Raw genomic sequence first — 27235 nt, forward strand, 5'->3', positions numbered from 1 at the left:
AAAAGAGAAGCTAAATGAATTACAGGAAGACATAGACAGCAAAACTATACTAGCAGGGGTCCTTAATTTCCCTTTCTCAGAATTAGATGAATCTAATCACAAAAAATGGAAGAAGTTAAGGGGTGAATAAAATTTTAGAAATTTTAGATATGATAGATGTCTGGAGAAAATTATTTTTTAATTTATTTTTAATTTTTTAAAATTTTTTAAAATTTATTTTTTATTCTCATTTTGTACAAATATTTTTTTACATTAATAAAATATACTTGTTCAGAAGTAAACAAAATACCCATCCCCCCTTGAATATAGATAGACTTGCTTGGGCAAAAAAGTAAAGGAGAGAGAAAAAAAATTAAAATAAAAAAAATGATAGTAGTAATTGTAGGTATGGCCAGGTGGCGCAATGGACGAAGCACCAGCCCTGGAGCGTAAACCCAATAATCACCCAGCCATGTGACATGCAAGCCACCTGATCCCCACTGCCCTGCAGAAACCAAAAAGAAGGAAAAAAAGACCCAAAATAAAATAAAATAGTAATAATAGTAGGGGTGGCTGGGTGGCAGACAGAGCATTGGCCCTTGAGCCAGGAGCACCTGGGTCCGAATCCAGCCCCAGACATCCAAAGATCACCCTGCTATGTGACCCCAGGCAGGCCACCCAGCCCCACTTGCCCTGCACCCTCCCCCCAAATAATGACAAAAATTGTGCTTCAGTCTTTGTTCCAACACCATCAACTCTGTCATGAGTGGATCACATTCTTTATGATAAGTCCATCACAAAAGTTACTTCCATATTTTTCCAACATTGCCATTGCTGATCGCAACTCCCTCCTTTCTTATTTCTCCACTACCATGTACTATATTTTCTCTCTCCTTTCACTCTGACTCTGCTGTAGGGTCGCTGAGTGGTGCAGCAGACAGATCCCTGGTCCTGGGGCCAAGAAGCCCTGAGCCCCCATACCACACCTTAGGCCCAGAATCTACCTGGCCCTATGGTCCTGGGCAGGCCATCCAATCCCAGCCCCTTGGAAGAAGTAAAAAAGAAAATGTGTTATATCTGACCACTGACCCCCATGGTCCATCCTCTCCTCCTTTATTCACATCCCCACCCCTTTCCCCTGCTCCCCCCCTTCTTACTCCAGATGCCTATACCCCATTGAGTATATTTGTTGTTTCCTCTCCTAGCCATCTCTGATGAGAGCAAAGGTTCCCTCATTCCCCCTTGCCTCCCCCCTTCCATATCATTGCAATAGCTCATTGCAATAAAAATAAAAAAAAACTTATTATGTGAAATATCTTGGCCTGTTCCCCCTCTCCTTTTTCTTTCTCCCATTCCATTTCCCTTTTTTCCTATTGACTCCATTTTTACACCATATTTTATCTTCGAATTCAGCTTTGTCTGGAGAAAATTATGGCATGGGGCTAGAAAGGAATTTTTTTTTCAGCTATACAAGACATCTACACAAAAATTGATCAAGTATTAGGGCATATAAGCCTCACAATCAAATGCAGAAAGGCATCCTTTTCAGATCATGATACCATAAAGATTGCATGTAATAAAAATCTTTGGAAAGATAGTCTAAAATTAATTACCAAATAAATAACCTTATCTTAAAGAATGACTGGGTCAAATAACAAATGATAGAAATAATCAATGATTTCATCCAAGAGAATGACAAAAATGAGACAACATACCAAAACTTATAGAATGTAACCAAAGTAGTTTTTAGGGGAAACTTTATATCTCTAAATGCTTATATGAATAAAATAGAGGAAGAGAAGATTAATGAAATGGACATGCAATTAAAATAGCTAGAAAAAAGAAAACCTCCAAGTAAATATCAAATAAGAAATTCTGAAAAAAATCAAAGGGGAGGGGCAACTAGGTGGCATAGTGGATAAAGCACCGGCCCTGGAGTCAGGAGTACCTGGGTTCAAATCCAGTCTCAGACACTTAATAATTACCTAGCAGTGTGGCCTTGGGCAAACCACTTAACCCCATTTGCCTTGCAAAAAAAAAATCAAAGGAGAGATATATAAAATTGAAAGTAAGAAAAGTAATAATAAATAAAACTAAGAATTTGTTTTATAGAAAATAATTTTCTGGCAAATTGGATTTAAAAAAGGAATTCAAATTACCAGTATCAAAAAAATGAAAAGATGAATTCACCCCCAATGAAGAGGAAATTAAAGCCATATTTCAGAGTTATTTTATTTATTTTATTTTTTGTTTTTTAATATTTTTATTTATTTAAAGCAATGGGGTTAAGTAACTTGGCCAAGGTCACATAGCTAGGCAATTATTAAGTGTCTAAAGCTGGATTTGAACTTGGGTCCTCCTGACTTCAAGGGCCTATCCTCTATCCACTGTGCCACCTAGTTGCCCCATTTCAGAGCTATTTTCCCCAAATGTATGTCAACAAATCTGACAATCCAAGAAATGAATGAATATTTTAAAAAAATATACATTGCCCCAATTACAGAAGAGGAAATAGAATACTTAAATTACTCCATTCAAGAAAAAGAGATTGAAGAAAGTATTAATGATTTCATTAAGAAAATAAATTTCCAGGTGATGGATTACAAATGAGTTCTTCCAACCATTAAAGGAACAATGAATTCTAAGTCTATGTAAACTATTTGGAAAAAACAAGCAAAGAAGGAGTCCTGCCAAATTCCTTTTCTAATACCAATTTGGTGTGAACCGGGAACAGCTAAAACAGAGAAAGAAAATTATAGACCAGTCTCCCTAATGAATATTGATTGAGAAAGAAAGAGAAATTTCATTTATGATAGCTGTAGACAATATAAAATATTTGTGTATAAAATAGTTTGTTTGCCAAGACAAATCCAAGAACTATACAAACAGCTACAAGATACTATTCACACAAATCAAATCAGATCTAAAAATGTTGGAAAAATATTAATGGCTTGAGTTGATCAAGGTAATATAATAAAATAACAATTCTGCCTGAATTAAGCTATTTATCCAGTGCCATAGCAATCAAACTAGAAAAAAAATAATGTATTAAATAAATAAATAATAAATAAATAGATAGATAGATAGATAAGATAATCATAAAATTTGTCTGGTGGAATAAAAAGTCAAGAATATCAAGGGAATTAATGAACAAAATGCAGAAGAACATGGCCTAGACATTCCAGATATAAAACTATATTATAAAATAGTAAGCATCGAAACTATTTGATACTGGCTAAGAAATACAATGGTGGATCAGTGGACTATATTAGATATAAATGTAGTAAATGACTAAAGTAATCTACTGCTTGATAAATGCAAAGGCTCCACCTTCTTGGATAAGAATTCATTATTTGAGAAAAACTGCTACAAAAATGATAAAATAGCTTGGCAAAAACTAAGCATAGAACAACTTCTTCTACCCTATACTAAAATAAGGTCAAAATGGGTACATGATTAGGCATAAAAGATGATACTAATAGTTAATTATGAGAACAAGGAATAGTTTACTTGTCAGATCTATGGAAAGGATAAGAATTTATGACCACACCAGAGACAGAGAACATTAAAGAATGCAAAATGGGTAATTTTTATTACATTAAATTAGAAAGTGTTAGTACAAACAAAACCAATGCAACCAAGCTTAGAAGGGAGCAGAAAGCTGGCAAACAATTTTTATAGCCAATGTTCTTGATAAAAGATTCGTTTCTAAAATATGTAGAGAACTTTATTAAATTTAAAACAATGCAAATTATTCCCCAATTGATAAATAGGCCAAGTATATGAAAGTCTGTCTCAGATGAAGAAATTAAAGCTTTTAATAGTCATATCAAAAAATTCTCAAACTCACTGTTTTTTTTCCCTCTCAATTGATAAATATTTATTGAGTACTTTTTATGTAAAAGCTGAGAATGAAAAAGAGGTAAAAGATAGTCCCTTCCCTTAAAGAGTTTACAGTCTAATAGGGGAGACAATCTGTAAACACCACCCCCATATATGTACATATATACATATATACATATACATATATATACATACATATATACAAAACAAGCTAAATGTAGAGTAATTAGGAAATAAGCTACAGCCCAAATATCAGCATGTGTTTTTGTTTTTTGTTTTGTTTGTTTTGTTTATATCTCCATATGAGTGAATGGGAAAGCACATGATTTTATTGGTATATGAGTCTTAAGGAGAAAAACCTTCTCTCCCTAGGCAGATGAATACTTGGTCTGATACATATAGTTTGGGCATCTTGAGGCACTGAGATTCAATGACTTAAAAATAATAGCTAGCATTCCTATGTTACATTAAAATTTGTGAAACATTTTACAAATATAATCTCACTTGATTCTTGATTCTCATGCAACTCTGTATAGCCCACACACCCTGCTGCCTCTCACACTTGGCTACTATGTCATACAGGTCTCATTTTGTAATTCACTATCTTCTAAAGCTTATGGATTTTTTCCATGCTGACTATTGTTTAGCATACTATTATGAAGCTGATTGTGTCAATTCAATCATAAAACTTCCTATGGAACTGCATTAAATCCCATCTTTTTGGATCCTATCCAATTATTTTAGATGATTGAGATAATTTTGGATCCTGACTCCATCACTCATTCTTACTTACCCTTCCTAGTCTAGTTCCATATTCAAATTTGACATGTTACATTTTACATTTCTCTAGGCTGACAGTAACAATATTGACCAGCACAAAGCCAAAATTGGATATCCCACTAACAGCAGTGGTATCAATTCACCATATCAGTGTGCTAACATAACTTTTTTTTTTTTAACATTGCCACAATAGTCTTGTTGTAAAAGTAAACATAACCCCTCTCTTCCCTAAAAAGAGAACTTTTTAGGAAGTGGAAAAAAGTATACATCAATCTGTATTTAGACACCATGGATTCTGTCTTTGCAATAGATAGTATTCTTTTTCTTAATTCCTTCAGAGTTCTCTTGGGTACATTACTGAGTAAAGATAAATTATTCATAGCTGCTCAGCCTGCAACAATGCTGTTATTTTGTGTACAGTACATTTCTCACTGCATCATTGGCTATTTATAGGCCAAAGATATATGGTGAACATACTCAGTGCTGATGGAACCACATTGTTTAGAGATAGGGACATGATCTTAGATAGATGGGCTGAACACTTCCAAAATATCCTCATCAGACCATATTCAGTTAATGTTGAAGCTATCGACCACTACCTCAGGTTCAAATCAATCACTCTCTAGCTGAAATTCCAACTGAAAAAGAGATTTTAATGGCATTAGGCCATGAGACATGTCTTCATCAGAGAAGGTACTATGCTTTAGAACTGAAGTAGAATCGTAGTAGTTCAGAAGAAATGCAAGATACATAAATTTAGAGAATTCACTCCAAACATTCACAAGACCTATCTGTGTCCATCCTATGGCAGAACATTTAAAGCTTTGATCAGACACAGTTGAACACTCTGTAACTTGATTCTAATGTAGTTGTGTCATTTTGGTCTTCTTTGAGAATGAAGAACAGCAACCCACACCAAATACAGCCAGTCTAACTCTTGTTTGTACATAGTTGTTTGCATGTTTTCCCCTCATTGGATCATAAGCCTTTTTGAGGGCAAGGACTGATGTGTGTTGTTGCTGGTCTTTCTTCATATCTCCAGCACTTCACACTATGTCTGGTACATGCAAGATGCTTATAAATGTGTGTCCACTTGACTTACCTACTTACCTCCCATCCACATTTGAGAGTTCCTAATTCCCCTTGAGGACTAACCCAAGAGGTCCTTCCTCATTCTCCCTTCATACTCCATTGGACCTTTTTCTAGTACCTGATCAGATCCTGAAAGGGAACAAAGGACATCTAATCCAATTCTGTCATTTTACAGCTGAAGAAGTTGAGGCAGTTAACAAGACTTATCCAATGTCATTCAGACACTGCATTAGAACTAGCACTTTAAATTCAAGTCCTTAGATTCTAAAGCTGTTGAGTGTTCCCCCATACTATTTCCCTGGTGAAAACATCATTCCCCAAAGATTCAACATTATCTCTATGCAAATGATCCTCAGGTCAATTTTTCCAGCCCTGACTTCTCTGCCATTCTTCAGTCCAACATCTGTAACTGCCTGTTAGCTATCTGGAAGTAGAAGTCCTATAGACATCTTAAAGTCAGCATGTCCAAACCTGTTATTGTCAATGGCAACACAATTCTCCCAGTCACCTAGGCTGACAAACTGCTTGTAATCTTCACTTCCTGAATTCTCTCTCTATCTCCATAGTTAATCAGTTATCAAGTCTTGTTTCAGTCTTGAGCACATGTCCTACACCAAGTACACCTGGTTACTGAGGTTAATTGACTTTCTATTCCTCCTAGCTCAGCTCTTTGAGGACCAGTAGAACAAGGTCAAGCCTTCTATTCCAGTAGGAAGCAGAGAAACTCTTCTAGGGCTTTTTCTAAGAGTCTAACAAGGATGGAATGGGATGGCACTAGAGATAGAGAAGTGCAGTCAATTTGGGATTCTTGGCATTGAAGCTGCTCCTTCAGGTCGTATTGTATAGTAAATCCTGTCACATGAATCCTTTTGCAATGACCCGAGTCCTTGGACATACCTCTTGCTAGGCTTCTTATGGAAGGTGTTGACATTTTAAGAGAATCACCAAACTTATCGGTAATGTTTGGTTCTGACACCATTTCAAATTACGAATCGTATTTATTCATGAGATGTTAGATACACCATCAAAAGGGAGAAAAAATTGTTATTAAAACCACTAACTAACCTTTATCACTCCAGTCTTCCCCCAAACTTCTAGCCCTTGGTTGGCCAGACTGTAGTAGAGGTTAAAGAAGGCAAGGAGTTCTATGACATCTCACGTCTAGATGGAGACCCTTCCTCTGAGACCCTTCCAGGTCTTTTGGAAATCCAGGATTCCTGTGTGATGCTTACTTGTGAGGATGCAGGAATCTCAACACATGAGACCTTCTGAGAGTGAGGTGTGTATGTGTGGTGGGGGAGGGGGCACTGTGGGATCAAGAGACCTGAGGGGAATGAAAAGTTGGGAGAAAGGCAGAGAAAACCATCAAATCTCATACACCAGTGGACTGAATGCCCTTCATAACATTTGGCTCTGGGCCACAGGGTGAACAATGATTAATAAGGGAGAAGGACTTGAATGAACATGCCCTGTTTCCTAGGAAAGAAATCAGAAATCTAAAGTATGAGAAAATTCTCTTGAATGTGACAGTCTTCAGAAGATACTATAACAAAAGTGGCATGGTCCAAAGAGTCAAGAAAACATTGGAGTCAAAAAGGAAGATATGAATAGGCAATTGGTGAAAAGAACTTTCCAGGAGTTCCTGTGACATCTTCTCAAACATTCATTTACCCCCTGCTTTTGGGGCTATTTCTTCTGACCAGAAGTTCCATGTAAGGATGGTGTTCAGACAACCATCTCTCCATTTCCCACCAGGCTTCAGTGGTCTAGACTTCTCCATCATATCTGTACAGCAGAGGGCACCTTCTCTCACTCCCCACCTTTTCAGTCTTTTATGCCCAGTCTTTCCCATTAGAATGGACATTCCTTGAAAGCAAAGACTGTCTTTTAGATTGTGCTTATATTTCCAGTATCAGTGTCTGACAGATAGAAATTACTTTATAAATATTTGTTAAGTAACAGTGGCTCCTCCCCCACACATGATGTTTCAGCAGCAATATAGAGACTGTTGGTATTTCTTTTCTTGCAGTCCAACAACAATATCAGTAGAATTTTTTTTTTTAAAAGAAAAGACTTGTTTTAGTGTGACACTTGGGGTCATTTAAGATTTTCAAAGGCAATTGAATCCCTTCTTCCCCCAGCCCCTTTTTCAGCTCTGAACTGAGTTAACCGCAATGTACAATCTTCCCCTAGATATACATACTTACAGATTAATCTTACCTTCAGACTTATCTGTTGTTTTACAGATAAAAGAAAATATATTAAAAAGAAAAAAGAAAATAATTAGAATCCAAGTAATGTGCCTTAGATTGCCTTTTAGACAACTGGAAAATGGCCAAACAAATTTGAATTTGTACCAAGTATTCTTACTGCTCACAGGCTTCCAGAGCAAGGCAATTATTATATTATATATTATATTATATATATATAGTATACCATCAGGGTTCCAGGGGCATCCTTGAGAAGTTGAGGTATCTCTTATTCAATGCCATCACTTAGGCCCCCATTCTGGATATGTTTCCTCCACTCTTGGCCACCAATGACTAGTGACCCAGTTATTTTTAACCAGTTAATATTTCTTTCATAGAAGAATATTTACTTCAAATGTATAACAAGAGCAAAAATAAGACATTTGTCCTCAACCACTTGTTTTACATTCTCTTTTATGCCACCTTAGTCTCTAGGGAATGTGAGATGACATATCTTTTTCTTTGATCTCTTTGATAAACAGACCAAGAAATAGTATTGCTGAATCAAAAGGTATGGAACGGTATTCTGTTTGTGAGTTTTAGTATTTAAAAAATTTTATTTTATTTTGTGGGTAGAGGCAAGATTCATGGAAATCTTTGTTTTTCAGACTTTTAACAGCATAATGATGTTGATGTTTGTCCTTAATTCTCTAAGAAGACCATGACAACCAGGAAGTGATCCCATGACAAGCACATGAATTGGATTTGAGTAAGAGGGGGTGTTTTAGGTACCCAGCTTCACAAATGCAAAGGATTGGGGCAGCTAGGTGGCGCAGTGGATAGAGCACCAGCCCTGGAGTCAGGAGTACCTGAGTTCAAATGCAGCCTCAGACACTTAATAATGACCTAGCTGTGTGGCCTTGGGCAAGCCACTTAACCCCATTGCCTTGCAAAAACCTAAAAAAACCCCAACCAAACCAAAAAACCCCCCCCAAAAAACCAAATGCAAAGGATCTAACTATATTATAAAGCAGCGGTCATCGAAACTGTTTGGCACTGGCTAAGAAATAGAATGGTGGATCAGTGGAATAGATGAGTTACAAGAGACACAGTAGTAAATGACTATAATAATCTACTGTTTCATAAATTCAAAGACTCCAATTTCTGGGATAAGAACTCACTATTTGACAAAAACTTTTGGGAAAATTAGAAAAGAGTATGGCAGAAGCTAGATATAGACTACCATCTAACATCATATTCCAAGATAAAGTCAAAATGGGCACAGGATTTAGACATAAGGGGTGATACCATAAGTCAATTAAAAGAGCCAAGGAATAGCTTATCTGTCAGTTCTATGTAGATGGGAAGAATTTATGATCAAACAAGAAATAGAGAATACTATAAAATATAAAGTGGATAATTTTGATTATATTAAAATGAAAAGTTTTTGTACAAACAAAATCAATGCAGCCAAGATTAGAAGGAAATCAGAAAGTTGGGAAATATTTTTACAACCAGTATTTCTGTTAAAGGCTCATTTCTAAAATATAGAGAAAACTGAATCAAATTTATAAGAATACAAGTCATTCTTTGATTGATAAATAGTCAAAGGACATGAACTTAGCAATTTTCAGATGAAGGAATTAAAGCTATTTATAGTCATATAAAATGTTCTAAATCACTATTCATTAGAGAAATTAAATTACAGCAATTCTGAGATACCACCTTACACAATTGCCTAATATGAGAGAAAAAGGAAATGATAAATATTGAAGGGGATAAGGGAAAATTGGCATGTTAATACAATGGTGGTGGAATTGAGAATTGATCCGACCATTTGGAGAATAATTTGGAGCTATGCCCAAAGCACAATGAAAATATGCATACCCTTTAGTCCAGCAATACCACTATTATATCTAGATTCCAAAGAAGTCATAAAAAATGTTAAGGACCTCCATCCACAAAAATATTTATAGTAGCTCTTTTTTTTGTGACAAGGAATTGGAAATTAAGGGGATGCCTATCAATTGCTCAACAAATTACAGTATATGAATGTGATGGAGTTCTGTAAGAAATCATGAGAAGGTAGATTTCAGAAAAATCTGGAAAGACTTACTTGAATTGATACTGAGTGAAATACACAGAACCAAGAGAATATAGTATACATTAGCAGTCAGAGTGTGTGATGAACAGTTATTGATGCAGGGATCAAAGACAATTCTAAAAGACTTTTGATGGAAAATGTCATCCACATTCAAAGAAAGAACTGTGGAGTCTAATGCAGACCAAAGCAGACTATTTTCACTTTTTAAAATTTGATTTATGTTTTTTCTCTCTCATAATTTTTCCTTTTTGCTCTGATTCTTCTTTCACAGCATAACTAATATGGTTATATGTGTAACATGATTGTACCTGTATAACCTACATCAGATTATTTCCCATCTTGGGAAATGTGGAATTAAAAATCTTACAAAAATAAATTTTGAAAACTATGTTTACATGTAATTAGAAAAAAATAAAATACCAAAAAATATTGCTGTACCATTTCAAAGGATATGCCCTTCAGCAAGGGGCTAGAGGACATTTCTCAAAGAAAGGTACCAAAATAATCCCTTCCTCCAATGTCAGCTTCATGGAAGGTGCCCCTGTCCAGTATCATTGCATTTTACTTTTAATATAATTTCCATTTCCAAAGATATGCTCTCCCAAAGTGGGGAGGGGGGAAGGAGGGGGAGGAGGAGGAATAGAAGAATTTCATTTCATTTTCAGCCCATAATCACTTCCTATGATCACTTTTGGGAAAACCCTGATACTCACCTTCCTTTTTGTTTCAATAATATTTTAATCCTTAGTCTCCACCCTCTTATCCCAATACTTGAATTTCTACAGACTCTATTTCCACACCTTTGATTTCTGATAAGTGTGCCTCTAACAAGTTATGTGAGTTCAGATTCCACTGTCTTATTGAGTTGTCACTTACCTGAGGATCCAGAGCTAAAGAGGATTTTAGGACTCCAGATACTTCAGGTACAAGGTATTTCTTCTGCATCTGAAATTCTTGCTGACTGGTAGTGAATGGAGCTGTACAAGGTGGGTCATGATAGGAGGACAAAGATGAGGAAAAGATCAAAAGGTCTGGTCTGCTAGCAGATGGGGTGTCAGTGCCTTCCTCCCTTTTCTCCATACTCCCCAAACTTTTCTATCCCTTAACTGAAGTTGGCTCATCCCTCACTCCAGGATGACTTCATGACCAGTCCTGACCCCTTGAGTTTCCTCCCCTCTGTGAGCTCGTTCAAATGTCTTTCAGAATGAGCCCCATCCAGGAACAATGAAATTTCCAAAGGCCTAGAAGAGGCTTAAAGAGTTTCCTTGGAAGGAAACTTATCACACCAGCTGTAATCACGGACCTAGTCCAGTCTTCCCCCACTGTCTGGTCAGTCAAGAGCTAGGCCTTAAGGGAAGAGATATCAAGGGCACTTGATGATAAATCTGTTTCTTCATTGGTTAAATGGGAATCAGAAAGAATCAGCACTTACCTCTCAGGGTTATTGTGAGGATAAAATGAGATATTTGTAAAATGTTTGTAAAGTGTTCTGCAAACTTAGTTAATGATGATGGTGACTCTCTTCCTTCTTGTGCCTTATCTAGCATTATATGAATGACAAAGCCTCGAAATTTGGAATGGAATCAGAATCACTAATTAATAGTGAGTATGGTGGTGGAGGATGATAGTTCCAGATTATTTGAATTTTCCAAACAAGGGGTTGTGTCCAAGGACTATGACTATTTCAGAAGGGCCGTTAGGGTAGAATTCTGCATGATCTCCCCCATACCTGTCCCCATCCCTCCATTCTTGTTTGAGGTCTCTTGGAATAGAACTTGGTCTGGTGATGGAGACTGGAAAATATACTGTGTGGGATAAATGGAAAGAAATGGAGTTTTGAGGCTGGAGAAGAGAAAATTTGGTGGAGGGGACTTGATGGTTGTCTTCAATAGTCAAAGTCAGTGAGGGGGAAGAGGAATCAGAATTGTGCTTGACTCCAGTGAGCAAGAATAACATGAAGTTACATAGATGCAATTTTTTAAAAATTATATTAATTTTATTTTCATAAAGTTCAATTTTCTATCTCCCCCCTTCACTGAGAAAAATAATAAAATCAAAATTCCCTATTTGCAAATATGCAGTCAATGAAAAGGGATTCCCACCATTGACCATGTCCAAAATAATTTTGTCACAATCTGCCCTTGGAGTCCATCAGCCCCATCTGGAGTTGGGTCCCTATTTCCCCCCGCTACTTTTTTTGAGGCAATGGAGTAAGTGACTTGTTCAAGGTCACACAACTAGTAAGTATCAAGTGTCTGAGTCTGGGTTTGAATTCAACTCAGGAAGACCTGACTCCAGGGCTGGTCCTCTATTCACTGTGCCACCTAGCTGTCCCAGGTCCTGTGTTTTTTTCTTAAATTCTTTGGAATTGTGACTGGTCATTGTGATCAGAATTTCTTAGTCTTTTAAAGCCATTTGCCTTTCTAGCATTGTCTTTGAATAAATTGTTCTCCCAGATCAGTTCAGGTGACTTTGTTTCAGTCTTCCCAGGTTTTCCTGATGATCCCTTTCATTATTTCTTACAGCATGAATGTATTCCATTCCATTCAAATTCATCACTGCCTCAGTTTTCAATTCTTTGCCACCACAAAGAGAATTATTATAAATATTGTTGCATATATAGGTCCTGTTTCTCTTTCTATGAAGAGGTGCAGATTTAGACTCAGATTTGATGAGCCTTTGTCAGACTTGCTATAGAAAAGAGGCTTTCCAATGGGCAGCTATGGACTTGGTTTTTTTTTTAATTCCTTAACTGTATTTCAATATAATGAATTTTTCTCTGAATACATTGTGTTTTATTTTCTACATTTAAAGACATTATTCTGAGAAAGGGTCCCTAGGTTTCACCAAACTTCCAAGGAGCCTGGGGCACAAACATGGTAATGAACACCCTCTGCAGGGTATTTCTGTACTAGTAAGGTATAGATTAGGTGCCTTATGAACAATTTCTGGCCCTGAGATTTTGTGAGTCCATAAATTTTGGATCTTTTCTCTGACAGAAATAATTTCTTTCATAGATTCAGGGTTGGAGCCAAGTTCCCCCATTTCAGAAAACAACTTCAATGGCATGAATAATAAAGGTGAGTTGTTCTTAAAGGGTCAAATTGTTTTTTTTTTGTATGTCATTATCTCTTGTTTCATCCAATCCAGTTAAAAAGTGAGGTATCTCAGAGCCAGATGGACCCAATTCAAAGAGGACAAACTGGTTTTTCCATCTTGGGCTTCATGTCTGTGACAGTTTCTTGGGCCAGAGGAACCTAATTCCCAAGTAATTTCCCTATTTCATTATCCTCAATGAATGCAACCTCCTGACTATCTCTTTGACATATTTCAGGTGTAGAGTCAGGGTGAAGGAAGCAGCATATAGTGGACACAATTCTAGGTCTACTGCCAGCAAAGTTCACGATTTAATAGTCTACAGCTCAGAAAAGCCATACCTTAAGGTGTGACACCCTCTTTGGAAATTTATTGATCAGTTATTTTTCAGTCCTGTAGAGCTCTTCCTGACTCCATTCTTGGCTGAGATGCTGGAGTAATTTGTCGTTTCCTTCTCTAGCTCATTTTATAGCTGAGGAAATTGAGGCAAACAGGGTTAAGTGATTTGCCCAAAGTCACACAGCTAGTAAGAATCTGAGACAAGATTTGAACTATGGAAGATGAGTCTTCCTGACTCCAGGCCTCTAGTAATTTTGGACAGAAAATCAGAATCAAAACAATTAGGATTTCCCCCACCTCAATCTCATTTGGTCTTCAACTTTGAATTTCCCCTAATTTTGACAAAGAGAGTCAGGGGACACAACCCTAGGCACTTCTCTCTTTACAAGTAAACAGAAAAGAGGTTCCCAGGTTAGCAAGCAATGGAGAGGAATCCTTCTCTAGGAGGAAGGGGAAGGACATATTGTGGCATCCTAAGGTCTTTTGACAACTCTCAATGAGATAGGTATAGGAGGTATAGGAATCCTAGATAGTATGAACCTCATACCACCAGCTCTTCTTCCTAAACTCAACTCCCTAACATGCTATGGATTTCCTTTTCCCATCATCACTTTAACTGTGTGTTTTGATTTTTGGCTCAATTGGAACTGAAGGCCAGAAAAGATGAGATGGTAGGGAGAGGAACAGTTGTTCACAGAAGACTGGGCTCAGTAGGAAATGAATGATGGAGAATCTTATGGCAGTGTTCATAGTTAACAGTATTGATAAGGTCCCATCCCATAGGGCTCCAAAGGAATCTTCCACTGATATAATTTCAGGTGGACCCAATCTTTTGGCTATAGGGAGTGACACAATCCATTGGGGGCTCTTGACAAGGTCTCCAGGACCTGAGAATGATAGATTTTAAGATATTTCCTCCATTTCCATAAATGATTCCATATCTCAGTATCAATTATATGAAAAATTACATACAAAAGATTTAGGGATTGTTGATATTCTTACAGGTCTTCTCATGAGTATTTCCTATGGGCTGAGTCCAATTTTATTTTTGAGAATGCATTTCCTACTCATAAGAACACCACGTCTCTATCTGTTTTCAGCCCATGCCTTGGGTAACTGTCTGTTTCACATGAATGGAGAGACAACTGTGTGTCTCTACTGCTTGAACTGGCTAAGGGTGATGAGGGACAGGAAAATGCTGTGGAGTTGGAGAACTTGGTACAATTCCTAAAAGACAAATGTAATGAATCGAGTGCTGCAATTATAGTAAAGAAGACCTGAATTCAAATGCTGCATCAGCACACTTACTAGCCCTTTAATCTTGAGTGAATTATCTTCTCTCCTGTTCAGTTTCTTCCTCTAAATATGGAAATAATAATCATATCTACTTCACAGTCTTCTTGTGAGGACTCAATAAGATAACATTATATGCGTATGCATGTGCACAAATAGATGTATAAAATCCTATTTCATTGCAACCTCATCAGTTCAAGGGAGACCTATGAGTGCACTGTTTAATCTTCCCTGCTTAGGAAGCTGCTGAATTGTATCATCCCAGATTCTGTTGTCCACTTCCATTTGTCCCTAAACTTGCAAAAATAGCTTACAGCTATATAGTCCTTTAAGATTTGCAAGGCCCTTTGTAAATATCATCTCATTAGATCTTCATAACAACTCTGGGAAGTTAGGGTTGTTATTATCATGCCTATGTTCTAGGTGAGGGAACTGAGGCAGAGAGAGAGCTTAAATGACTTTCTCAGATCCCTTAGTTGGTAAGAGTCTGGGAAAGGGTTTGGAATAACTCCGAGTCTAGTCAGGCCTCACTTGGTCATTGTTTGGGTTTTGATGACTTGGAGTGAGTGTAAAGAACAATTGTTTCTATTTTGACTAGAAACCCTGAGAGTCTTCCCTTCCCAGATTGGCTCAGTAAAAGAGACCCTTCTCTGTCACATTTCTTACCTGGCCTTGATCACTGAATGGGCATTGCCTCAGACATATTGAGACCTGGAAAGAACGTGGCTTAAAAAAATCAACATCTTCCATTGCATCTGGGCCATCTCCAGGCATCCTGATCTATATCTTGCCACTGCACCCAGATATCTCTGGAGGAGAAAGTAAGGCTGACTTTGCACAGCCTTGCCTCACTTCAACCCAATTCACTTGTAAGTCATGACATCCTCTTCCTGATGTCCTTGGTCCTTTTTAAAAAGAAGAGCAAATAACAAACAACAGCAACAACGCTAACTCCAGACAGAGAATTCTAGCAATGGTGCTACCTACTTGAATTGTGGTGCAGGTATAAAACTTTGAATTAAGAGATGGGTTGATTGAATGAACCACCTCTACCCTTTTATTGGGTGAGGATTTCTTTGGAATGAGTTATATCATCATTCTGTAGAGTTCTAGTCTTTTGAATCTCCAGCCCTTAATCATATCAAGAATTGCCTCATTCTTTGATTTCTTCCATCATCAGCTGCCTTCTTTTCTACATATATGCTACTGAACGAAGGTGCAGAAAAATCACACAATTGTGCTGACTAGGTCCCATATAAATTTATGAAATAGAATCTCAACTGGACCCTCACTGCTGCCAGACAATGCTATTATGCCTTCTCCATTAACTCACTGTCACACTCTGCAGTGGCTCTTCCAAATCTTCTCATTCCTTCTCAAACCTCCCATGACTCCTCCTACTCCTAATGTGTCAGTTAAGATCCTTCCTTCACATTTTATGGAAAAAATTGAAGCCATTTACCATGATCTCTACCTTTATCCTCTCTTTCTCATCTCCTATCACTAAGATAGATTCTGCTTATATCTCCATCTTTCCTCCATTTCACATGAAGAAATGATTTTCCTTCTTATCATGACTGGTCTTTCTACCTACAAAAGTGGTTCCATTCCAGTCCATTCTCAAGCAATCTGGAAACCTTTTTACTAAATGAAAAGATGGTAAGCAACAAATATTCAGGGTGGGTGAAGAGTCAGCAGTGTCCTGTGGGGCTTGGATGAATAGAAAAATGAATTTGAAATCTTACACTGGGGGGACATAGCAGCAGAACAGTGTCTGCCAAATTCCTAAGAGGATTTTGCCTCAAAGGAAGGCAGTGAGGCTGGATCACATGGAATTACTAATTTACTATAAGACAAGCAGAGCTCTTCACAAGGGGAGAGATAGAGAGGGTATGCAGTTCCAGATATTGCAGCTGTGAAACCTTTTGACGTTGTGTGTGACAGTGAAATAAATATTGATGGTGATAAAAAATTCAAAAAGCCTTGATAGGGATCTTGGGTTCACAAAGGGGTCAACATACATTTTTTTAAATTATCCTCTCACTGTGGAATTTCCATTCTTTACCTAAGGGGTCTCCTGGGTCTTTAGCATTCCAAAGATTATACAAGTCAGTGGTAGAAATGGGAGTCAAACCTACCTGCTTCTTCTTTCATCTGTTTCTCCAGACCATTTGCCAGATGAGGTATACTGTGAGACACTGGGGAAGATTCTGCATCATGCGGAGACACCTGTGACTGTTGGACTTTATGGGGCATGTCGGCATCGTCTGAGGAAGGTCATGGGGAAGATTCAAAGTAGGTACATGAGCCTTCATCACTCTTGGGATATGGAGCATGTCTTCTGCTCCACTGCCACTGGCAGGCCCTTCTCTAGACCTCCCACATCAGACTCATTTCTGTCTCCAGGTCCCTTAACTGTACCAACACCTTATGAATCATGTTCACCCTATTTGGTCCTGTTATGAATTACCAGAATGAATACTACCTCCTGAGATGAAGAAAATAGGTCGGCTTCTATTAATGCACTGTTGATGGGTTGTTGGTGGAACTGTGAACTGATTCAATCATTCTGAAAACAATCTGGTCCTGTGCCCAAAGGGTTATAAGTTTGTGCATACCTTTTGACCTAGAAATAGCACCATTAGGTCTGAAACCCAAAAAGATCAAAGATAAAGAACAAAGGACCTATCTGTACAAAAAATATTTATAGCATCTCTTTTTTGTGATAGTAGAGAATTAGAAATTGAGGAGATTCCCAACAACTGGGGAATGGCTAAACAAATTGTGATATATGATTGTTATAGAATATATTTGTGTTGTACGAAATGATAAGGTGGGTAGTTCCAGAAAAACCTAGGAAGACATATCAATTGATGCAAAGTGAAATGAGCAGAACCAGAACTACGTATACAGTAGTGGCAATGTTTTAATGACTGTGAAAGACTTAGATTCTAGTATTAAGGCAATGATCCTAGACAATTTCAAAGGATGCATGAGGAAAATGTCAGCTTAGGTGTTGCAGTAAATAGAGTACAGACCCTGGGTTTGGGAGGACCTGAGTTCAAATTTGGCCTCAGACACTTAATAGTCTGAGCAAGTCATTTAACCTTGTTTATCTAAGTTTCCTCATAGGTAAAATGAACTAAAGAATAAAATGGCAAACCACTCTAGTATCTTTGCTAAGAAAATTCCAAATGAAGTCTTGAAAGGTCAGATGGACTAAAAACAACTTAACAACAAACATGATGAAAAGTGCTATCCATCTCCAAAGTGTTGATTGAAGACTTTTTTCCACTTTCATTATGTTTCTTGCCTTTTGTTTTTTGTTTTGTTTTGTTTTGTTTTGTTTTGCATCATGGCCAATGGGTGTGGGAGAGCCTGGAAGGATGGAGAGAATTTGGAATTCAAATTTTTTTATTAAAAATTAAAGATTAACCCAGAAATGATATGAACACAATTACAAAATGCTTTCACACAAATTGAGTAAGACTTAAACAATTGGTAAAGTGTCAATTGATCATGGGTAGGCTGAGCTGATATAATAAAAATGACTATAGTCTGAGCAAGTCATTTAACCCTGTTTGTCTAAGTTTCCTCATAAGTAAAATGAACTAAAGAATAAAATGACAAACCACTCTAGTATCTTTGCTTAAGAGAACTCCAAATGAAGCCTTGAACGGTCAGATGGACTAAAAACAACTTCACAACAAACATGATAAAAAATACTATCCATCTCCAAAGTGTAGATTGAAGACATTTTAAAATTTTCATTATGTTTCTTGATTTTTGGTTTTGTTTTGTTTTGGTTTTTTGCATCATAGCTAATATAGAAATATGTTTTGTATAACTTCATATATATAAGTAGTATCATATTACATATTTTCTCAATGGGTGTGAGAGAGCCTGGAAAGATGGAAGGAATTTGGAATTGAATTTTTTAAAAAATATTTTGAAGATTAACCCAGAAATGATATGAACACAATTGCAAAACCTTTTCCACAAATTAAGTAAGACTTAAACAATTGGTCAAATGACTATCCTATCTAAATAAACTACTTTTCAGTGCTTTACCACAAATCAAACTACCAAAAAAACTATTTTATGGAACTAGAGAAAATAGTAAAAAAAATTCATCTGGAGGAATAAAAAGTCAAGAATCACAGGGGAATTAATGAAAGAAAAAAGGCAAAGGAAGGTGGCCTCACTTTCAAATCTGAAACTATATTATAAATCAACATTCATCAAAACTGATATTGTTGAAGCAATAGAGTGGTGGATCACTGGAACAGGTTAGAGACAAAAGAAACAGTTATAAATGAATATAGCAATCTCTAGCTTCTGGAAAAATAATTCATTACTTGACAAAAACTTCTAGGAAAACTGGAAAATCATATGGCACAAACACCCTATACCATGATAAATTAAAATGGGTAAGATTTAGAGGTAAAGAATGATACTATAAGCTTATTAAGAGAACAAGGAACTGCTTATCTGGGGAGAGGGAAGAAGTTTATGACTAAAGAAGATATAGGGGCAGCTCAGTGGCTAGTGCACCGGCCCTGGAGTCAGGAGTACCTGAATTCAAATCCGGCCTCAGACACTGCGGCCTTGCAAAAACCTAAAAAAAAAATAATAATATTTTGAATTCCAAATTCTCATCCTCCCTCCCTCTCTCCTAATTGAAAATTCAAGCAGCTTAATATAGATTATACATGTTCAGTCATTCAAAACATATTTCCATATAATTTTGGTATGAAAGAATATACAGACAAAAACAAGAAAAGAAAAGTAAAAAAAATGTGCTTCAATCAGCATTCAGACTCTTTGGTTCTTTGGAGATGGTTAGCACCTTTCATCATAAATCCTTTGGAGTAGCTGGGATTATTGCATTTCTGAGAGTAGCTAAATCATTCACAGCTGGTCATTATATAGCATTGCTGTTACTATGTCCATGATTTTCTTGGTTCTGCCTATTTCATTGTGTATCAGTTCATATAAATCTTTCCAGGTTTTTCTGAAAGCATCCTGCTCATCCTTTCTTATAACACTGCAGTGTTCCATGACAATCATGTATCAAAATTTGTTCAGTCATTCCCCAATGTATGGGCATACTCTTGATTTCCTATTCTTTACCACTACAAAAATAATGGCTATAAATATTTTTCTCTTGAAAAGACTTTGGTTCAGACCACTATCTTCCTCTATCTACCCACCCCACCACCTTTTTCACTGTCTTCCCCTCCTATTTCCCCATTGGATAGGATATATTTATATATACAACTGAGTGTATCATTCCCTCTTTGAGCCAGTTCTGATTTGAATAAGGTTCAGATGTTGTCTGCCACTTCTGCACCCTTATCTTCCCTCCACAGCTTCTTTTATATTAGATAACTTACCTAATTTTACCTCTCCCCTTAGCCCTTCTTCCAGTGGGTCTCTCTCACCCCTTAATTTTATTTTTTTAGATATCATCCCTTCATATTCAACTCAAATCCATGCATACTCCTTTTAACTGACCCAATAAGGATAAAGTTCTTGCAAATATCCTCTTACATATAGGAATGTAAATAGTTTAACCCACTGAATCCCTTATAAATTCTCTTTCCTGTTTCTCTTTTTTGTTTTTCTTAAATGGTGTAATTGAAAGTCAGATTTTTGATTCAGTTCTGGTCTTTGTATTAGGAATGTTTCAAAATGCTCTATTGATTAAATATGCATTTTCCCTGAAGGATTATACTATTTTTTTCCTGGGTAGGTGATTCTTGGTTATAATCCTAGCTCTTTTGCCCTTCTGAATATATTCCAAGCCTTTTAATCCTTTATGTAGAGGTTGCTAAATCTTGTTTATTCTGACTGTGACTTCATGACATTTGAATTGATTCTTTCCGACTGTTGGCAATATTTTCTCCTTGATCTTGTCACTCTGGAATTTGGTTATAGTATTCTTAGAAGTTTTCATTTTGAGTTTCTCTTTCAGAGGTGATTGATGGATTCTTTGCATTTCTGTTTTACCCTCTGCATCTAAGATATAAGGAATGTATTCCTTGATAATTTCTTGAAAGGTGATTTCTCGGTGTTTTTTTTATCATGGTTTTTGAATGACTCAATTCTTCTCTCTCTCTCTCTCTCTCTCTCTCTCTCTCTCTCTCTCTCTCTCTCTCTCTTGTTTTTTGCAAGGCAATAGGGTTGTGACTTTCCCAAGGTCACAGAGCTAGGTAATTATTGTGTCTGAGATTGGGTTGGAACTCAGGACTGCTATTCTATCCATGTCACCACCTAGCTGCTCTTAATTATTCTCAAATTATCTCTCTTCAGTCTATTTTCCAAGTTGGCTGTTTTCCAATGATATTTTTCACATTTTCTCCTGTTTTTTCATTCTTTTTGTTTGGTTTTATTGTTTTTTTTATGTCCCATACAGCACTGAATTGTACTCGCTCAGTTCTGATATTGAAGAAATTATTTTCTTTTATTTATTTATTTGTTTGTTTATTTATTCATACATTCATTTGTTCATTCATTCATTCATTCATTCATTCATTCATTCACTCATTCTTGGCAATAAGGTTAAGCCGGTGCTCTATCCACTGCATCACCTAGTTGCTCCAAGAAATTATTTTCTTCAGTGAACTTTTCTACCTCCTTTTCCATTTAATAAACTCTCTTTTTAAGAATTTCTTCTCTTTTGTGGTTCTTACCATTTGGTCTACTCTGTTTATTAAGGTCTTATTTTCTTCATTATTTTTGTGCTTACTTCACCAAGCTGTTTATTATTTTTTCACAATTGTCTTGTATATTGTCATATCTTTTCCCAATTTTCCCTTTTCTTTCTTATTTGACTTGAATTGTTTGGCATTCTTTTTGGGGGGGAGAGAAGGACTGAGAACAATTCACATTTTTCTTTGAGGCTTTGTATGTAGATGTTTTGATTTTATTGCCTTCTGAGTTTGTGTTTTGATTTTGACTGTCACCATAGCAATTTTCTATGGTCAGATTTTTTTTATTTGCTCATTTTCCAGTCTATTTCTTGACTTTTCACTTGATGTTAAATGTGGACACTACTTCAAGATGGAGAGAATACTGCCCCCAGTATCAAGTTTTTTTCTGCAATTCTTTATGGAGTTAGTTTTAGGGATGTAAAGGCTTTCCATGATTCCAAGGCAGTATGACCTAAAGGAGAGCTGTTGTCACTGCTTTCCTGATCTGTCCTCTGATCTGTGAGTGACCATAAAGTACTCTGCTCTGGCACTGTGATTCAGATTCCCCACTCTCCTGTGGCTGCACACACTAGTTGTTGGACTGCCAACTTAAGCTATGTATGGTTAATACAGCAGAGTCCTATACCTAAGTGCCAATAAAGTGAAATTTCCTTCTGACCATTTGTCTGACCCCATTTCTATCTGTGGATTCAGAGCTCCAGAATCAGTCACTTTCAATGCATTTGACAGTGACCACAGTGAAACAGACCTTTGCTATTGGTCTTCCAAGCTTCATTGTGCTTGAAAATTGTTTCATTGCATCCTTTTGTTGGTTCTGCTGCTCCAGAATTCATTTTGAGGTATTATTTTAATTTTTTTTGGAGGGGACTTTGGAAGAGTTAGGTGAATCCTTGCCTTTACCACCTTGCCCAATGTGAACACTTTTTTTTTAGGTTTTTGCAAGGCAAATGGGGTTAAGTGGCTTGCCCAAGGCCACACAGCTAGGTAATTATTAAGTGTCTGAGACCAGATTTGAACCCAGGTACTCTTGACTCCAAGGTCAGTGCTTTATCCACTGCGCCACCTAGCTGCCCTCAATGTGAACACTCTTATTTGATCATCTAAGGAGAAACTCTGAACCATTCATCCAGTCAGTTGTAATTTCCCCCTCTGCTTTTAGTTTCTGTTTATAATGAGAGAGTGAAGATTAATATGATTTATTTCATTGAATTATTTTTTTCCTGTCTAGAGTATTCATAGCTGAATTAGTGCCTTTAGAAGGTCCAGGGGTTCTTTTCCTGGAATCCATGAACATATTTTTGAAATTTTTTGCTATTTATTTCAATATGTTCTTGCTTTTTAAACAATATATTTTGTTTAATGCATTTCAAAACATGATTCAAAGAAGGAAGCCCTAGGATTCATCAAACTACCAAAGGGGTACAAGACACCTGGTTAAGAATCCCTCATTAAACATCTGTGTGATTCTTGTCACACTCTACTCCAATTCTGCCATTCTGCCTTAATCATTGTAGAATTGGAAGGAGCTCCTAAGGATGAGGTTCATTTATCATTTTTTAAATTGTTTCATTTATTGCCATGGTCAAAGAATTAATAGTGGTCAGTCTACAAATGATGAGTCCTTCATGATGCTTAAGTAGGCTGTTTCTCTGTTAATAGACTCAAATTGTAGTCAGGATTCTATGTGTAAACTTTCCAGCATGGGAGTCCCTGCCAGAGATTTCATTCTACTTGCATAACCTTTACAAAACCAATGTCATCTCCACAATGTAAAGAGTGTCAGAGAAGGATTTCATGAACCATATAAACATCAAAAATGAACACTATAAGAACATCATAGTGAAGTTACCCATAATATCCAGACCATCACCAGAAATCCAGTTTCCTATTAGCTGTGGCCGTGGGGTAATAAATGTTCTAGAAAAGACAGTGATAAGGATGCATAACCTTCCCCTTACTCTAATCAACATAATGCGCATGTCATGAAATCATTCCTTTGATGCCATGGTCTTCGAATACAAAGAACAATAAGAAATATTAATATCTGCTGACTGATTAAATTGTTTTCTGTTACAGAACATATCCTGGCTGAGGCAGAGCAAAGTGAAGAGACTTCCAACTCCCAGGGTTGTATTCAATTCTGCCATCAGATTCCCCTTCTATTGAAAATTGTCCTATGTGTGCCCAAGAAACTACCAGAGAAGACCAACAACAAGACCCACTACATCTTTGTTCCCTTCCAGGCCTGGGAGTTTGCCGGCAGTGACTTCCTTTGGGCTGGGTTGTTCGCCACCCTCTGTGGTTGCATCGAGAAGAAATATCAGGTGCTACTGTTTTTTTATAAGCGTTTTGGAATTCCTGTCCAGGAAAAAGTTACATGGCGAGTGGTCATTTATTACCGTAAACTAATATTATTTCTTGTTTTGGTGATTAGTTTCATTGCTATTGTCTCATGTTCCTTTATATATCATTGGGACATCTATGGGACCATGAAAACATTCTTGTATCCTCTGGTTCCATTGACTGCAGTAGCTATCTGGGAACTTGTACGTGGGATATATACATTTTACCAGACGTCTCAGAAAACCATCAACAAGCTCATCAAAAATACCAAGTTCTCTGATCAGCTTGGCTTCATGCATTCTGTGAAGGAGCAGATTGAGGGTCTCACCAAATTCCTCGATGTCTTGGATGTTTACAACAAACAGCAGACTAAAGTGGTGCTTCAGATCACCCATCTGGATGCCTGCCCCCCTGAGAAGGTGATGGGTGCCCTGGAAGCCCTCAGCATCCTCCTATCAGACCCTGAGGCTCCATTCATCTCCATCCTGGCTGCTGACTCAAAGATTATTGCTGAAAGTGTAGAGAGGTCTGGAAAGGTAGGTAACATGCCAGGTGCTGGCTACCAGTACCTCAATCGGCTCATCACACTCCCTTTTTCTTTGCCCCATATGAACAAGGAAAAGAAGAAGAATCTCCTGGAGGAGTTTAAGTTCTCAGAAAAGAAAGACAAGCAAAGCTGTCAGATGAAGAAGGGTCAACAACCTAGAAACCGTAATAGAGATCCTGAAAATGGGAGAAAGAACTGCAATGATTCACAGGCCAGTTTCACTGCTGAATTTAAAACCATCATCAACAATCTTCAAGATAAATTCTGCAAATTTCTCCCAAATAAAGAAGCTCAGATGAAGCAAGTGATTTACAACAGCTGGGTCACCCTGAAACTCAGAGAATGGAAATTCGGGGAAAAATGGGAGCCAGGTGACTCAGAAGCCTGTAAGGAGGTGATTGCCTGGATCCTCATGGCCAATGAATGGCCATTCCGGGTCAACTGGCTGCTCCAATATGCTGAAGACACCCAACAATGGAGGGAGATAAATAGCAAGCATCAATGTATCCAAAAATCCAATGTTACCCAAAAGCTGTCAACAGTGGGCGCCCTATCAAGCCCTAAGGAGGGCAATAACAGCCTGAAAGAGGCATTTTGCAAGGCCATTTTTGAATTGGATAGTGTCAAGGAGGAAGTGAAGAAGTTGATGGAACTGGATCGGGACCCTGAGATCTTCTTCCAGTTGCTACAGTTTCTAGAAGATGAAGACATCAATTTAGATGTGCAGAAGGCCCTAGATTATTGGGAAATTACCCCCAACCTGCACAGGTCCCTCAAGCAATATATGGAACTGATCCGGGGCAGTCGAACCCTGAAGCAAGCTGCCAGGTGTTATCAGTTGCTCCCATTGCCTCTGCTGAAGATGTCCAAAGATGAAGTGTGTGAAGAGGTGAGGTGCTGGGATCTGGGAGGTAGAGGTCTGATCTTATTTCTTCTCATCATCACATTTTTCCTTTCCCTTCCCAGCACTTGTCTCTTTCCTCTTTCTTCCTTCCTTTGCTAAAGAAAGCACTGTACTGTCCTGAGTAAAGCAGAATTGTCCCTACTCAAAAGAAACCTGAGATGTGCAAATTTAGAGCCATGTCTACTCCAAATTTTCATGTGACTTTTGTGCCTGACCTCTGGTAGAGCCTCATTCTGGTGTAATCTGTCACAGTTGGACACCCTGTCCCTTAACCCTGACATAGTGATGTCATTTTGGTCCTTTTCAAACATGAAGGACAACAGCCACCCTCAATTCTCCTCTTTGCAGATTTGGGATTGTACAGAGTTGACCTTCTTTTTAGGGCCAAAAATACATCACTCCCTAATTCCAAGTCATTCTCTTTTTCCCACAGCTGAGGAATAAAGCCAGTGATCTGAACATCTCTGAAACCAACATGGAGCAGTACATAGACAAGATCCAAAAGGAGAACCTGAATGGGAAAGCCCTGGTCTACAGCCACAACTCAGACATCAAGAAGACCCTGGGGATGTCCCTGGGGGACTGGACCAGCTTTAGTATCCATTTCCTCAATGTTCTGCCTGAGGACAACACCTCCTTAGCAGCTATCCTGAGGGAGGAAGGTCTGGGGGTAATGTAGCCTATGCATGCTGGGGTACAGATAATTAGCCAAATGTGCACGATCCTTTAGAAAGAAGTCCTTACTTATCCTGGCATAGAAAACCTCATTCCTCTATCCATCCCCTTCCACTCAAGTTACCATGGCATCCTCACTACCCTATGTATTCGTCAGTAGTGTTTCCACTCTTACTCAACTGTTCTTTCTTCCCTGTTCTCCTCCATAGCTCTACCCCTATTCTCTCTACTCTTCTCATTTCTCCTCTTCCTTCACCACTCACCTCAGGTCCCACATACTTCTGGGAAGCCCCCCCTCCCCTGTCCAATACAGCCCACAGGCTTCTCTCCTTGCTCTGAGCTCCTTTAGCTTTCCCCACCTGGGTCCCTCTCTTAATGCCTAAACTGTCAACAGTATCTCACAGTATCTCCCATGTGGGTAGCTTCTTACAGATTATATATACATTGCTCTCCCCTCAACATTCAGGAGATATAGATAACACATGATTTGCATCCCCCTTTTAGCATCGAGGTTCAGAGAGCTGTAGAGACATTCCTGAGTGCACACAGCACAAAAGGGAGACTAGAAGCACCAGACCCTGGTCCATGACACATTCTCCCACATAAAGTTGTCCTTACTTAATATAGCTTGCCTGTTGTCAATGTTCCTTTCTTTAGGAGAGTTAGTTAAGTTTAGAATTTTTTTAAAAGAATAGGAATTATAGATATGAGAAAGACCTTGGATGCAGACTTCTTTTTTTTAAAAATTCACTTTAATTCAATCAAATGTTCATTTCTAAATAATTTCAATTTTACTATTCCCTCCCTCAGTCACTGAGAAGGCAAGAAGTATGATATACATTCCATATGAAGCCATGGAAAATATCTTTGTGTGTTATTTATTTCAAATAAAGAAGTAAGAAAGAGAAACAAATATACCTCAGTAATCATTCTCAATCCCTCAGTTCTCTATTTGGATATGGACAGCGTTTTCTCATTATGATTGTTTTGGAATTCCTGTAGATAATTGTATTGATCAGAGCGGCTAAGTTTTTCACTATTGATTATATTTTTTAAGGAGTTAGATCAAAATTTGTTGTATTTCAGATGAACTTAAGAAATAGAATAGAAAGGAATAGAAGCAGGAATAGAAAACATTCTCAGACAAAAGTAAAAATAGGCATGATTAAAAGTAATAAATAAGGAAATTGCACTATTCTTTTTTTTTACAAGGCAATGGGGTTAAGTGACTTGCCCAAGGTCATACAGTTAAGTAAGTATTGATTGTCTGAGGCAGGACTTGAACTCATGTCCTTCTTACTCTAGGGTCAGTACTCTATCCACTGTGCCACCCAG

General features: G+C 37.5%; 1 protein-coding gene across 2 annotated transcripts; it reads left to right on the forward strand.

Moving 5' to 3' along the window:
• The first annotated feature begins 10856 nt into the window (after window positions 1-10856).
• LOC141509540 (NTPase KAP family P-loop domain-containing protein 1-like) lies at window positions 10857-26980 on the forward strand. Of its 2 annotated transcripts, none has more exons than XM_074219160.1 (6): window positions 10857-10917; window positions 11532-11589; window positions 13005-13067; window positions 16882-17010; window positions 23508-25210; window positions 25659-26980. In XM_074219160.1, exons 2-6 carry the CDS (start codon window positions 11538-11540, stop codon window positions 25902-25904), a joined length of 2193 nt encoding a protein of 730 aa, XP_074075261.1. In that variant the 5' UTR covers window positions 10857-10917; window positions 11532-11537; the 3' UTR covers window positions 25905-26980. The 2 variants fall into 2 exon arrangements, with proteins under 2 accessions (XP_074075261.1, XP_074075260.1); XM_074219159.1 differs by having other exon boundaries at window positions 10874-10973.
• Window positions 26981-27235: the final 255 nt, after the last annotated feature.

This window comes from Macrotis lagotis, chromosome 1 (assembly GCF_037893015.1).
Source record: "Macrotis lagotis isolate mMagLag1 chromosome 1, bilby.v1.9.chrom.fasta, whole genome shotgun sequence".
Classification (NCBI taxonomy): domain Eukaryota; kingdom Metazoa; phylum Chordata; class Mammalia; order Peramelemorphia; family Peramelidae; genus Macrotis; species Macrotis lagotis.

Bases quoted from the DNA above. Each gene is read 5' to 3' on its own strand.
- LOC141509540 (XM_074219159.1), top strand. The intron at 13,068-16,881 runs GTGAGTTGTTCT...CTGTTTCTCCAG, and splicing joins CAATGGCATGAATAATAAAG to ACCATTTGCCAGATGAGGTA. The intron at 25,211-25,658 runs GTGAGGTGCTGG...TTTTTCCCACAG, and splicing joins AAGATGAAGTGTGTGAAGAG to CTGAGGAATAAAGCCAGTGA.